This window comes from Neltuma alba, unplaced genomic scaffold (genome assembly GCF_004799145.2).
Source record: "Neltuma alba isolate B1F8T4 unplaced genomic scaffold, ASM479914v2 tig00011610_pilon, whole genome shotgun sequence".
In the NCBI taxonomy this organism is placed as follows: domain Eukaryota; kingdom Viridiplantae; phylum Streptophyta; class Magnoliopsida; order Fabales; family Fabaceae; genus Neltuma; species Neltuma alba.
In genome coordinates this window covers 173,820-187,040 of record NW_021636261.1, presented here as the reverse complement: position 1 = coordinate 187,040, position 13,221 = coordinate 173,820, and the positions used below count along the sequence as shown (strand labels likewise).

Below are 13,221 nucleotides of genomic sequence, written 5' to 3'. Positions count from 1 at the left end.
TATGTTCTTTTTTTTTTTGGTTCAAGAATTGGCTTTTTTTTTTTAATGAAAACTGTATTACACCAAAATCAGGTCCGAACAACAAAAGAGGACCTAAGTCCTAACAACAAACTCCTCCTCTTCATGCAAAAAAGGAGGGGGTTGAGCAATGATACAAAAATTACCCTCCATAAAATGGGAGGACTTGGCTAAGGTATCCACTATTCTTAAATTTTCCCTATAAGTGTGTTGAATTTGAACATTCCAGTCCCGGTAGAACAACCACCTGTTGTCGTCAACTACATCTCTAAAAGGGTGGTTACTAGCACAACCTCTAATAATTAGATTAACAGCTTCTATACAGTCGGTTAACAAAAGGATGTTCCTGAAGGCTTTATCCCAGCACAAGTTAAGTCCATGGATGATGCCTATTAATTCTGCAATCGCTGGGGGCACCTTAGTAAGTTTGCATTTGAACCCCGTTAACCACTTGCCTTCCTTGTCCCAGATAACTCCTCCGCATCCGCTGTCTCTGTTTGGCAAAATTGAGCCATCTATCTCAAGCTTAACAATTTCCTCTTGGTATCCGCAAGCCACCTGGTTGGGCCCTTGATTATAGCCATGAAAGTTCGAACGCCGTATGAGATCGTGGTCCCAACAGGCCCTGAAAAAGCTAGAATTTGGGCTTTGGTAATCTGCAATGAAAGTTGGGTCAAAAATTTTGTTGCAACGGTCAACCCAAATGTCCCAATAGATATACCCAAACAGATAAGCCCATGATATTTTCTTCATGTGCTCTTGCCCTGCTTCCTTTTCTAGATTCCATTCCACCCAGTCTCGTCCGTTAATGCTGAAAAAACTATCCCAAAGATCATGGGAGATCACTCTCTGCCAATGTTGTCGTGCATTAGTACAGTCTCTGATGAGATGCATACTTGTTTCCTCTGCATCACAACCAAAGGGACAAGTAGCGCTATCTGTTATGCCTTGTTGTCTCCTAAGGTCAGCTGTGTGTAGTCTTCCATGTGTGAAGAGCCATATGAAGGTTTTAATCTTCTCCGGAGTCTGCCATCGCCAAATCTTCTTCCATATACTATCTGCCTGTTGTTGAGTACCTACACAAAGAAAGGAATAAGCAGATTTAACAGTAAAACTACCATCCGAGGATGGTTTCCAAATGGTTTGTCCTGTCCTCTCTCCTCACAAGGGGGGTGTGCACACATAATCTTCTCAACTGTATCTGGGTTAAACTAATGGCTGAGTTTTCTCCAATCCCATTTGCCCCGTGGCGTAACATAGTCCCTCACTTTTTCTCTTGGGTCAACTAGACCTTCCCTTCCCGGGATCAGATCAATTAGGGGCATGTTCACCTCAGACCAATTGTCAAAGCAGAAGGAGCTATTTCTGCCGTCACTAATCTTCATGCCCAGACCTTTATTAAAACTCCCCCAGAGCTAACAGATGGCTTGCCAAGTAAGTGACGCATCAGGCATTTCTTCACATCAGGTTTCCTCTGCTCACCACAATTATACTTTGTTCTTAGCACTCTAACCCAAAGGGCATCTCTGTCGCATACTAATTTCCAGCACAATTTGAGGATGAAAGCTTCATTTTGTTTCCTTAGGTTTTTGAGGCCTAGACCACTCGTCTGTTTCTCCATGGTGACTTGCTGCCATGATAAGAGATGAATTCTCCTTTCTCCATTACCTTCTCCCCACAGAAATTCTCTACTGGTCTTTCCTAGATCATCAGTCAGCTTTTTCGGTAGAAGGATAGTTTGCATATAGTAGGAGGGCAAAGCAGAGAGAACAAATTTTATCAAGGTAGAACGTCCTGCTAGATTCAACAGTTTCTTTTTCCATCCAGCTAGTCTCTTTTGTGATTTTTCTGCGATTGGGGCAAAGACAACATAAGAGGCTCTTTTATATATTAGTGGTATACCCAAGTATTTGCCCAGGTCACCTGTAAGGCCAACACCCATCCTCTGGCTAAGATCTCTAGCACAAGAGAAGTGAACATTATTGGAAACATATATCTTAGTCTTGGTTCTATTCATTTTCTGACCGGAGACCATACAAAACTGATTTATGCAATCAACCATTGTGTCAACTTTCCAAGAACTAGCTTCTCCAAAAAGAATTAAGTCATCCGCAAAGAAAAGATGGGAAATAGGAGGCCCTATTGAGTTAAGCTTGATTAGCTCCCATTCTCTGTCTTCAATAGCATCTTTTATAATATGACTCAGTCTCTCCATGCAAAGAGTGAAAATATAAGGGGATATTGGGTCACCCTGTTTGATTCCCCTGGAAGCCTGAAATTCCTCTATTGGTTCCCTATTCCACAATACTCGAAAGGAAGCACTGCTTATACAAGCCATGATAACCTTGCAAAGTTTTTCATCTATGCCTGCCAGTTTGAGGGTATCGTAAATGAATGGCCATTCCAATCTATCATAGGCTTTCTCCAAGTCTACCTTAACTGCTAGCCAGCCTTTATTACCCTTTTTCCTTCTCATCGAATGTATCACTTCTTGAGCTATGATGATGTTATCACTGCTTTGTCTTCTGACAATAAAACTGCATTAGTGCCCTTCCACTAGTTTTCCCATAATGGTTCTTAATCTCTTACTGATCAATTTGGTGATGACTTTATAGCTTACATTGCAGAGGGAGATAGGTCGAAAGTCCTTCATTTGTTCTGGCTTGTCTAGCTTTGGTATAAGGACAATGTTTGTGGCATTTACCTCTTCAACTCGTTTTGGGTCTTGAAACACATCCTTAACAAGCTTGCATACATGTGAACCAATGCTTGGCCAGAATTCATGATAGAAGAAAGCTTGAATTCCATCCGGTCCAGGGGCCTTGAAAGCTCCTATATCGAAGGCTGCTTCTTTGATTTCATCATCTATAACATCATCCGAAAGTAGAGAAATCTCACTCTCATTTAGAGGGGGAAACTGTGAGAAGTGATTAATTGATTCCTGTGTTGCAACTCACTGCTAAATAGGGTTCTGTAATAATTGAGAGCCATGCTCTTCAGAGAATAATGATCAAAAACCCAATCCCCTGCAGCATTTTGGAGTCCTTCTATGCAGTTCCTTTGTCTTTTAATTATGGTTGACATATGAAAATACTTACTGTTCCTGTCTCCATATTTCAGCCAGTTGCACCGGGACTTTTGGAACCAAATAAGTTCCTCCTGAGCAAGGACCTTATTGTACTCTTTCCATAGTTCTATTTCTTGTTGGTAAAGGTAGAGGTTGTCTTTTCTGTTGTGGGCTCTTTTTACTCCTTCCAACCTTCCCAATATATTTCTTTTTCTGTTTAGGATGTTCCCCACAATGTTTCGGTTCCAACTCTCGGCTTCCTTAGTGAACCTTTGAATATTTTCTCCCCATTTCGAGTGTACCCAAGACTTGTTCACAATTTCATTAAAGCCCTCTTCAAGGACCCAGGCTGCTTGACATCGGAACGGATGCTTATATCCTCTATTAGTACCATTGGTCGTATTCTTGATGAAAAGAGGACGATGATCCGATCCATATTTCAACAGGTGATGTATTTTAGTGAGGGGGAATAGGGTGTTCCAGGCAGTATTGGAGAAACCCCAATCCAGTTTCTCTTTCATGCAATTATGTTCCCAGGTAAAGTGTTCCCCACATGTTCAAGTTCTATCAGCCGAGCCTCATGATACAATTACTGAATTGCCTCATGGAGATGAGATTCGGGGGCGATCCACCTTTTTTATCATTTATGGATAAATAAGCATTGAAGTCCCCAACCACCAACCAGGGTTCCTCAATAACATTGCTAATGTTAATAAGATCCTACCACAAGGTCCTTCGAAGCATTTCGTTCGGTTCTGCATAAACACAAGTGAGGAAAAACTTCTTGTTTTCTTTTCTGTGATAAGCATGAACGTGTACTAACTGAGTGGTAGAAAATTGATAGTCAATCTGAATCACATTTTCATTCCACAACACCCAAATTCCCCCCGCATACCCTATAGCTTCAAGTCTGATCCAATTCGTGAATCCCAGGCGATAGATAACTCGATTAGCCTTAACTCCACTAATTCTAGTTTCATGTAAAACCATAACATCAACAGAATTCCCTTTCACCAAATCTCTAACTCTTCCGGGGAAGTTCTTTGAGGCAGTGCCTCTGCAGTCCCAGGAAATTAAATTCATAAGTAAACAGAAGAGATAAGATCGAAGAGTACTTATCTCAAGTAGTCTTCGTTGTTTCCATCCTTCTGTCCCTTGCGTTTGCCTCTTCCCCATTGTCCACTGTCTCATACCACAGGTCATTTGCATCTCCACTTTCTGAATCGAATTGGAGTTCTCTAGCTAGTTGTCCAGGGTCCGGAGGTTTATTCAGTTCGATGTTCGATGTTATTTCCTCCATAACTCTGTCATTTTGCTCTTGGTTCTGACTGGATAGCTCTTGTGTTGCTATGTTTCCGCCCCTGTCTTCTTTTGTCTCGTCAACTTGTATCCTTCTTTCATTTATCTGTTTTTTATCGCAGCCCATTGCCTCTAGAGAGCCCATAATTATTCTGTGACTTCTCACCGTGGGCTTCCTTTTTAGTTTGGGGGATAGAATCTTGGGCCTTGTTAGTTGTCCCCTTTTCCTACCCACCTGCGTTTTGCTTTCTGAAATGGGCTTGGTCTCCTTCGGTCCTAGGATTTTAAACAAAAATTGATGGTTTGTCTTTTCCTTCTCTTTTTTCCTGCCGTTTTCTACTATATCTCTCTCTTCACTTCTCACATCAACAATATTTTCCTGCCTCATGCTGCAGTCCCCTTTTTCGTGTGTACTGTTTTCAAAAGTCTGACCTCTCGTGCTGACTGCAGGGCTTACTGATGCTCTCTTTGGCTTTGCTACTTTCTTCCTCCATTCTGTACCCATTACCTTATTTTTGCTAGGCTCTTTCTTCTCTGCTGATGGGACATGGTTGACCTCCTCTTGCAAGACCTCAAATCTAGTACCCAGGGGTTTCGTCTGATCTCTCTCCTTGCCCCTTATGCTGCCACTTTCCTTGTTATGTTGCTTTCTCTCTGTTTCAGATCTTTGAGCATGCTGCCTGATTGGACATTTCACTTGCATCTAGTCCCCAAACTCCTCGTGATGCGTGATCCCCAGCGTGCTGATCAACGGTTGCTTCCTGGCATTTCCCGTAGCTTCATTTCCAGAATCCGACACTGGTGTGTTTTGGTTCGCCGAGGTGTTTTCTAGGTTTCCAGTCTGGTGATGCGAGCATTTTTCTTGAGTGTGGCCATATCTGCCACATTTGAAACAAATGGCATCTAATCCTTCATACTCAACAGTGAATATCTTCCTCCTCAAAACGAACCTGGACTGAAGTTTCTTATTTAAGTCAACTTCCACGCTTACTCTTGCAAATTTTCCTCGCTCCACCGCCACTCTGCTGTTGCTGCAATGAGCCAGAGTATTTGTATCGACTTTGAGAGCTCTTCCTATCAGGTTTCCCAGTTCCAACATACACGCTTCATCATAGACGTAAATGGGAAGAGTTGGAACTCTTACCCAGGTCGCTACTTTCCTCACTCTGTTACAATAGGGATTAAAATTAGGACTCCACCACTGTATAGCGAGGTAATGTCCTTGAATAAACCATGGTCCCTCAAACAATAGTCTCCTTCTTAGTTCTTTGACTTCTGTCCGAAAGATGAAGTAGATATTTGGGAGGTCAATTATTTCGAAGTCTGACGATTTTAGGAGCCAAGAATTGGCTTTTAATGACAGTTTACTTTCCATTTCTTCCTTATTCAAAAAAAATAAAATTTCCTTTTCTTTTACTGTGCGCAACTGCGCATTGACCAGAAAGTGATCTTCTTGGATGAATGATGAATCAGCATGCGAATTTATTTTATCATTCAAGATGATAGTTGATGGCCAAAAGTAAAAATGAAAAAAATATGATTTATAGTTTATTTGTGGTATTATATTTTTTTCACATAATCAAACTGTTAGTAAGTTAAAATTTCTTTGGACTGAATTATTAAGTCAAAATCTTAAAACAAATTGTAAGTGATAATGATTTTGTTATTTCCAAGTAATAATATTTTTATTACTAAGAGAATATAGTATAAATTTTATTTTTAATAAGATAATAAATATATAATTTCTAAATAAATTATTCTTGAAGAAAACCTGTTTTTTTTTCCCGGAAATCGGATCCCAGCACACCCTACTCCCTACACACAAAGAATTGCATTAGCAGCTTTGTCCGGGAAATTGCATTTGTCTGAGGTTAAAAGATTCGATTTTCATAGGCTGACCTTCTTGAGCTTCTCGTCGGCGGCTACCTTCCACCCATCTGTTGGGAGATCTATCTGCGCCGGTGAACATGTGTATAGCTTTAAGGTATGCCTTCCCTAAATATGTTCACTTTCTTCCATCTCTTATCCTTCTCTCATTCCCTTATTCTCTCAATCTTAAGTCCCAACCTTATTCCCAAACCCCATTTGCAAGTAACGTCGACGACGCCGTTGCTTCATTCAATCGGTTGATATGTATGCGTCCCCCAACTTCCCTATTCCAGATTACTAAGATTTTAGGATCACTTGCAAAGAGTAAACATTATCGAACTGTTATTTCACTTTCTGCACAAGCCGAGCTCAATGGATTCACGCATGATTTTTTTACATTGAGCATATTGATCAATTGTTACTGCCAGGTGGGTCAGTTGTATTCTGCTTTCTCAGTGTTGGGAAGGATTCTCAAGATGGGTTTTCAACCGAATATCATAAACTTGACTACACTGATTAAAGGACTCTGCATTGGTAAGAAGGTTGGGGAAGCAGTAGACTTTCAGGAGGAGTTATTGGCCAAAGGATTTCAGTTAAATGAAGTCAGTTATGGAACCTTAATCCATGGGTTATGTAAAGCAAAGAGACTAAGATCTGCCATTGAATTGCTCGAAAAGATGAAGGGGCTTGGAATTAAGCCTAATGTAGTAATGTATAACACAATCATTGATGGTTTTTGTAAGGAAGGGCAAACATGTGAGGCACGTGATTTGTGTTCTAAAATGACTGGTTGTGGAATTTTACCAAATAATATTACTTACAACTCACTTGCCCATGGTTTCTATAGTATGGGCCAATGGCGAGAAGCTACTCAATTGCTCCTTGAAATGGTATTGAAAGACATCAAACCCGATGTTTATACCTTTAGTATATTGGTTGATGCATTTGGTAAGGAGAGAAGGATCACAGAAGCTCAAGCATTGTTTGCTAGGGTGATGAAGTGTGGTGAGAGGCCTAATGTTGTAACTTATGGTGCTTTGATGGAGGGGTATTGTTTGATGAATAATGTCAACGAGTCAAAGAAAGTATTCAACAAAATGATCCAAAGTGGCTTGACACCTACTGTTGTGAGTTATAGTATTTTGATTAATGGACTCTGCAAGGCTAGTATGGTGGATGAAGCTTTGGATCTCTTTAAAGAAATGCATCAGAAAAACTTGGTCCCCAATGTTGTAACTTATAATACCCTTATTGATGGCTTATGCAAATCAGGAAGAATGTCATGTGTGCAAGATCTTGTACATGAGATGTATGCCAGTGGTCAAACCCCTAATATAATCACATATAATACCTTGTTGGATGCATTTTGCAAAAGCCAAAATCTCGACATGGGGATTCTATTAATTAAGCAAACTATTGACCAAGGTATTTGGCCTTGCAAGTACACATATAGTATACTTGTTGATGGTTTGTGCAAAGGTGGTAGACTAGATACTGCACGAGAGATTTTTCAATGCCTTTTGATCAAAGGCCATCATCTAGATGTTTGTGCATTTAACATTATGATCAACGGCCTTTGTAGAGAAGGGTTGCTTGATGAAGGTATGACCTTGCTTCAAAAAATGAAAGAGAATGGCTGCCTCCCTGATTTAATAACATATAGAACACTTGTTCGAGCCTTTTTGGAAAAAAGTGAGAATGATATGGTGGAGAAGCTTCTTCTTGAAATGATTGATAGTGGTCTTCTAAAGCAATAAAACTAGGTCAAACACTACTTGTGTATATATTGTACTCATTGAAATTTGTCTCTAATGGCGAGCAAATGCTTGCTTCTTTCCGACCCAAATTGTTAGATTATTTAATGGGCAGAAAGGAGTTGAAGAAATTTTGTTGAAGTTATAGGTTAAATATATTTGTTGACTTCGTGTATATGTTACCCTTGATTATTGTTATTATTATTATTATTTGGTCTTAACATGAACTTTTTTCCTTCTTCCTTCATGTTTCATTTCTAATTATTTATTATCTTTAAGGCATCACAGTTGTTGCTCATGAATTAGCATTTTTGCTTTTAAATTTTAGCTGAAATAAAGTTTTCTTGAATTAAATAATCTAAAATGATAATGACTTGCAGAATATTATGGACCACATGAAAGTTCTTTTATTTGTTTTCCAGCTAATAAGACAATGCCTGAATAAGCATAATTAAAGGTGTAAGAGTGTGCATTCCAAATGCTTGTTTCTTTTAGCTTACTACATAGTTTTTCTTTGGGTCTTCATTCAAATGTCCTTTAGGTTAACTATCATGAGTCTGAAATGCTTGAGCCCTTGAGTCTCCAATGTTATTGCTTGTACCTTTCTTATTTTTATAATCAACCACAGGAGGCTTATCAACTTGGGAATGTGAGTGTCAATACCATAATTTAGTTCTTTGATGCAATTTAAAATGTGCGCAGTGGCTTGATCAGAATTTTTGCCTAATTATTGGCAGATATCATGTTGTATTATTTTATGGTCTTCTATATATGCACTGCGTAAAATTTTCTGCCATTGATGAATTTCAGAGTTCCTTGGCATACTAACTATTGAAAAACTGGTTTTAGCACATAACTGTTTTCATGAGCATGCCAATGGAAACGTGTTATAAAAGTCACCTGCCAACCTTATTAGACAAGCTATTTTGCAAAATGTTTCTGACAAATATCATAAGTGAATGTATCAGAGGGATGACTGCTATCCTTGTTGCATAAACAAGATCTTGAATAGATGAGATTCTACATTAAAATTAGAAAAATGTTGACGCGGATTTATATGTCTGTTTTTTTTTTAGTACATAACTATTTTTACAAGATTTTAACTTTACTTGCTTTGGTTTTTAAGGGATAAAATTTTAAATTCATTCGACTTCAATATGAAACTTATCCCTCACCTTCCAATCACGTGTGGGAAAGAATTGGGGGGAAAAAGTTGGGGGGAGAAAGAAACAAAAAGAATTCACAAGTTCAAACACATCACTGCTAGGTGTTCTTTTTACCCTTTATTATACATTCAAGTAAGGGATCAAGTTATTTCTTTTATTATCATAGCAACTTACATGCACTCAAAGTGATGAAGATGGCATTGTTGTATATTCATAATCTTTTATCATTTTTTGATGGAATTCATGCAACAATTCTTAAGTTTATGAAACGAGCATGTATCATCATGATTATTATTTATTTTGACAAGCAGTGCAAGGTAACTGCAGGATTCTTTTAGAGAAAACCATAATTGTGGCAGAAGGCAAGACACTGGCGAAGGGTGTTTTCTGGTTGTTAACATTTCCTTTTTCATGCATCTGCTTTATACACTCTTTATTTCGTGATATCAGTATAACAATTATTTGACTTCATATATGCTTTTATTCATCCCATAAATGTGTTCAGGATACAGATTTACTGCAGATTTTATACAGCTTCTGGTTGTTATTTATATCGCATGTCCTTAAAGAAATGAAGCTGTAATCATGGATGCAGAATTTGAGTAATAAGAGTAGAACTAGTGTAATAAATGAGTGGTTTCTATGCAGCATCATTATAACTTTCAAGTCTTATGCAATTAAAATTAAAAGGATTGTGCGCAGTGCTCAATGAGTGGTAACTTATTCAATTTGGTACTTGTATGTACAGTTTAGATTATATACACGAACAAAGATTACATTGCCAAGAAATAGGAAATATTGATTGTTCAAACTTATCTGGGTATAGGAATCTGATATCTTTTAACCACTCACCACACTAGAAGGGTGAACAGTTAGGTACTCGTTGATTGGATGTTATCAAAAGTAACCTTAGTAGGAGCTTACAATTAGAGCTCCTAACAGGTTCCAATGTGAGGTGGATTGGCTGTGACGATATTGATGCTGTAAATTAAAGGGTTATATATACCTTTTTGGGTCAAACTGAAAGCAACAATATATATCCTTGGCTATTGATGATCATGACGCAACAACATATCTAAGGATTGGGTTGTTGACAGAGCACGATGGCGTCGTGTGATTCATGTAGCCGACCCCACCTAGTGGGATAAGGCTTGTTGTTTGTTTTTATTGATGATCATGACGGATACTAATTTGCTGAGTAAACAAATGTATTATTAATCTGCTGACTGATACCATGCATTCTTCCCAAAATTTGTCAGGTTTGATGATTAAAGTTGTTGGAATATTCCAGTTTGTTTAGTTTCCTTTAATCATGACTGCATGCGGCCTACTTTTCCTTTGTTTGCCATTAATTAGAATTGTCACTTCGGTTTTTGCAGATGTTAACAAGTCAATTTCCCTCATCGGAGCATAGAGATAAGTCACTTAAGAAGGTGGTAATTCTTTGATAGAGAAGCTAGCCAAGCTTCCGGCTCCATTTCCACTGCCGTTTTCACTCCTGCTATCTCTATCATTTGCAGTGCTAGGTCTAGTTTGAAAAACCAAAGACATTCATGCCAAGTTTTGTACAATTCGGGTAGATCGTTTTGTTCTGATCTCAAATTTGCTGCACAGATCTTCTCTTTATAAATTGGAGTCTTGCCAGCTATGATGAGCTATGTTACGATGTCAATATTTAAATGAGAAGTGAATCTGAGTCATGCACTATGATTCGAGAGATTATGAAGTGCATGCTAGTATACGTAATTCAGTGAGCCAGCTAGTTTACTGAACTCGCTGAACCATATGCAAACATAGACTTAGGAATAGGCCCAATGCTGCTGTGATACATACACCAAGATTCTTTATTCTTTCTAAAGTAGTGCCCATCATCTCTTACATGCACCAATCATGCCCTTCTTCAGATCAACTGGCAGAGAAGGAAAGAAAGTAATCAATATATATATACTACTCCGTCTTTTATTATAAGATCTTTTTAGCTAAATTGTGCGGTTTAAGAAAAATGTTAAAATTAGTTAAAAACAATTAATATGTAGCAAACGTAATTTTTTTCCAAATATACCCTTATATAAAAATGGCGAGATGTGAGAGAGTAATAATGAAATAAATAAATAAAGAGAATGTATTAAATGCATTAAACTAGGGATAAAATAGGTAATAATATATTAAATGTTCAGACAAACTCAAAAGGGATCTTATAAAAAGGGACAAATCTATTCAAAAAATCAAATCTTATAATAAGAGACAGAAGGAGTATATATTTTGGTGACCATTTTAGGAAAAAGATTGGGTTCACCCACGATCCAAGAGCAAAAGAACTAACCCTTGACTTCAACCCTATCCAGCGCCATAGCTTTGTTGGGATGGGGAGACATCCACGTGCGAAATCACAAAATGTTACGAGCTGAGGCCTCGGCTTTGAAGATACCTCCCCTAATGCCGCGACGTGCTCTAGAGTCGAACCTGCTTCCTTAGTGAGCATATCCAACTTTTTTGCCTGCTAAACCCATGGATGAGGAGTGATGATATGTTTGTTATGCTGCCTGATGTTTAGCTAGACAATGAAGAGGTGATTTGTTTCCTCAACTCTGTTCTCTCTTCTGTTTGCTTCTCTAGCACTTACCTTTTAGAAGCGGCTTGATGTAATCACATTGTTTCTGCATGGAGAAGGCTATGGGAAAGCTCGAAAGTGTACTGGGTGGTTTCCTTCATTCTTAGTTTTCATGGAAAACTTCTCATGCATGGAACCTTTCTTTTCCTTCTTTCTCAAGCCTCCAGTGTCAACACCTATTTGATTTGACTTATTTATTTTCATCTGAGATATGACCAGAAAAGCAGACTTTTAGGGTAATAGAATCTCAGCACCTAATGGAATATTTCCGAGGTCCCTTGCACATAGGGATACTTAGCCGAAATATTTAACCCAAGAGCTTCATCTAAATAAGATTTTATGGAATGTTTCTATCAGCTCTTCATGTTTCTGCTTGGTGTATCAGCTGACAATGTATTTCTCACTGCTCCTACAGCAAAATTGTTTGGCTGCAGGATCAGGCCGTTTTACTCTGGAGATTGTAATTTTATGCCACGATCTGCATTGCAGATTGCACTGTTCATGTGTAGCTTGTAATCTTGAATTGTTTAGGGAATTTAGAATTTTGAATCTATAAACCAACCCAGACTTTGACAAAGAGCCGTTCGGAGCCAATACATTAGGTATAATGACCTATAAAATTATATAAAATTTAAGTTTTGATGATGAAAAATATTAAAGAAGCTAACTTAATATGGAATAAAGTATTTTTAAGAGTTTTTACTGACAATATTCCACATTATTGTATATCATAGGAGAAATTGCTAACTATCTTATATTTAAAATTTCCTTTTGAAAAATTGATTTCAAGTTCCATACACTCATTCTTGCAAACAAGATTTAAACTTGAAGTTACTCAAAAATATATTTAAACTTTGTTGTTACTGTATTTTGGATTTAAATAAACACCCAATCCGTCCCTTACTGAGTGTGCCTCTATTTTTAACAAATTTTATATTATTTTTGTAATCTGTATTTAAATACATCGTGCATATTTCTGCGAATAAATCCAAATATTATTTGGCATCCACCCTCACCATGAGGGCCTAGATGCCCAGGTCTTCAACACCTTCGCCAATAGTCCAAATTGGATAGGACCATTTCTAGGACACATAGTCCCAAGTCCTAACAACTCCAAGGGCTCAAAAGCAACAGTACAAAGCCCCATAAATTACCGTGTCCCCTTCTGCTTTTTGTAATTTTGTTTCACTTTGCATATTTCCTAAATTAATACCCCTCCTCTTAATAAGTTTCAAATATCTAATTCACAGATAAAAAATAAATATTTAAAATTAGTTAAAAATAATAAATAGGTTAAAAATATAATTTTATGGTTAAATATGCAGTTATAATAAATAAAAAATAATAAAACTAACAAGTTGTTTGGTGAGGTGATAAGTAGCCTCACCCCATAAAGAAGAGAATACAAGTTTAAATTTTGAGAAGCGCACTTGTTGG

The 13,221-nt window shown here is 37.9% G+C and overlaps 1 protein-coding gene across 2 annotated transcripts; it reads left to right on the top strand.

Moving 5' to 3' along the window:
* The first annotated feature begins 6,226 nt into the window (after positions 1-6,226).
* LOC114715725 (pentatricopeptide repeat-containing protein At1g62670, mitochondrial-like) lies at positions 6,227-11,031 on the top strand. 2 transcript variants are annotated; one of them, XM_028900600.1, is made up of 3 exons: positions 6,227-6,368; positions 6,682-9,563; positions 10,553-11,031. In XM_028900600.1, the coding sequence occupies exon 2, from the start codon at positions 6,730-6,732 to the stop codon at positions 8,008-8,010; it is 1,281 nt and encodes a 426-aa protein (XP_028756433.1). In that variant the 5' UTR covers positions 6,227-6,368; positions 6,682-6,729; the 3' UTR covers positions 8,011-9,563; positions 10,553-11,031. The 2 variants fall into 2 exon arrangements, with proteins under 2 accessions (XP_028756433.1, XP_028756432.1); XM_028900599.1 differs by having other exon boundaries at positions 6,227-9,563.
* The last annotated feature ends 2,190 nt before the right edge of the window (positions 11,032-13,221 follow it).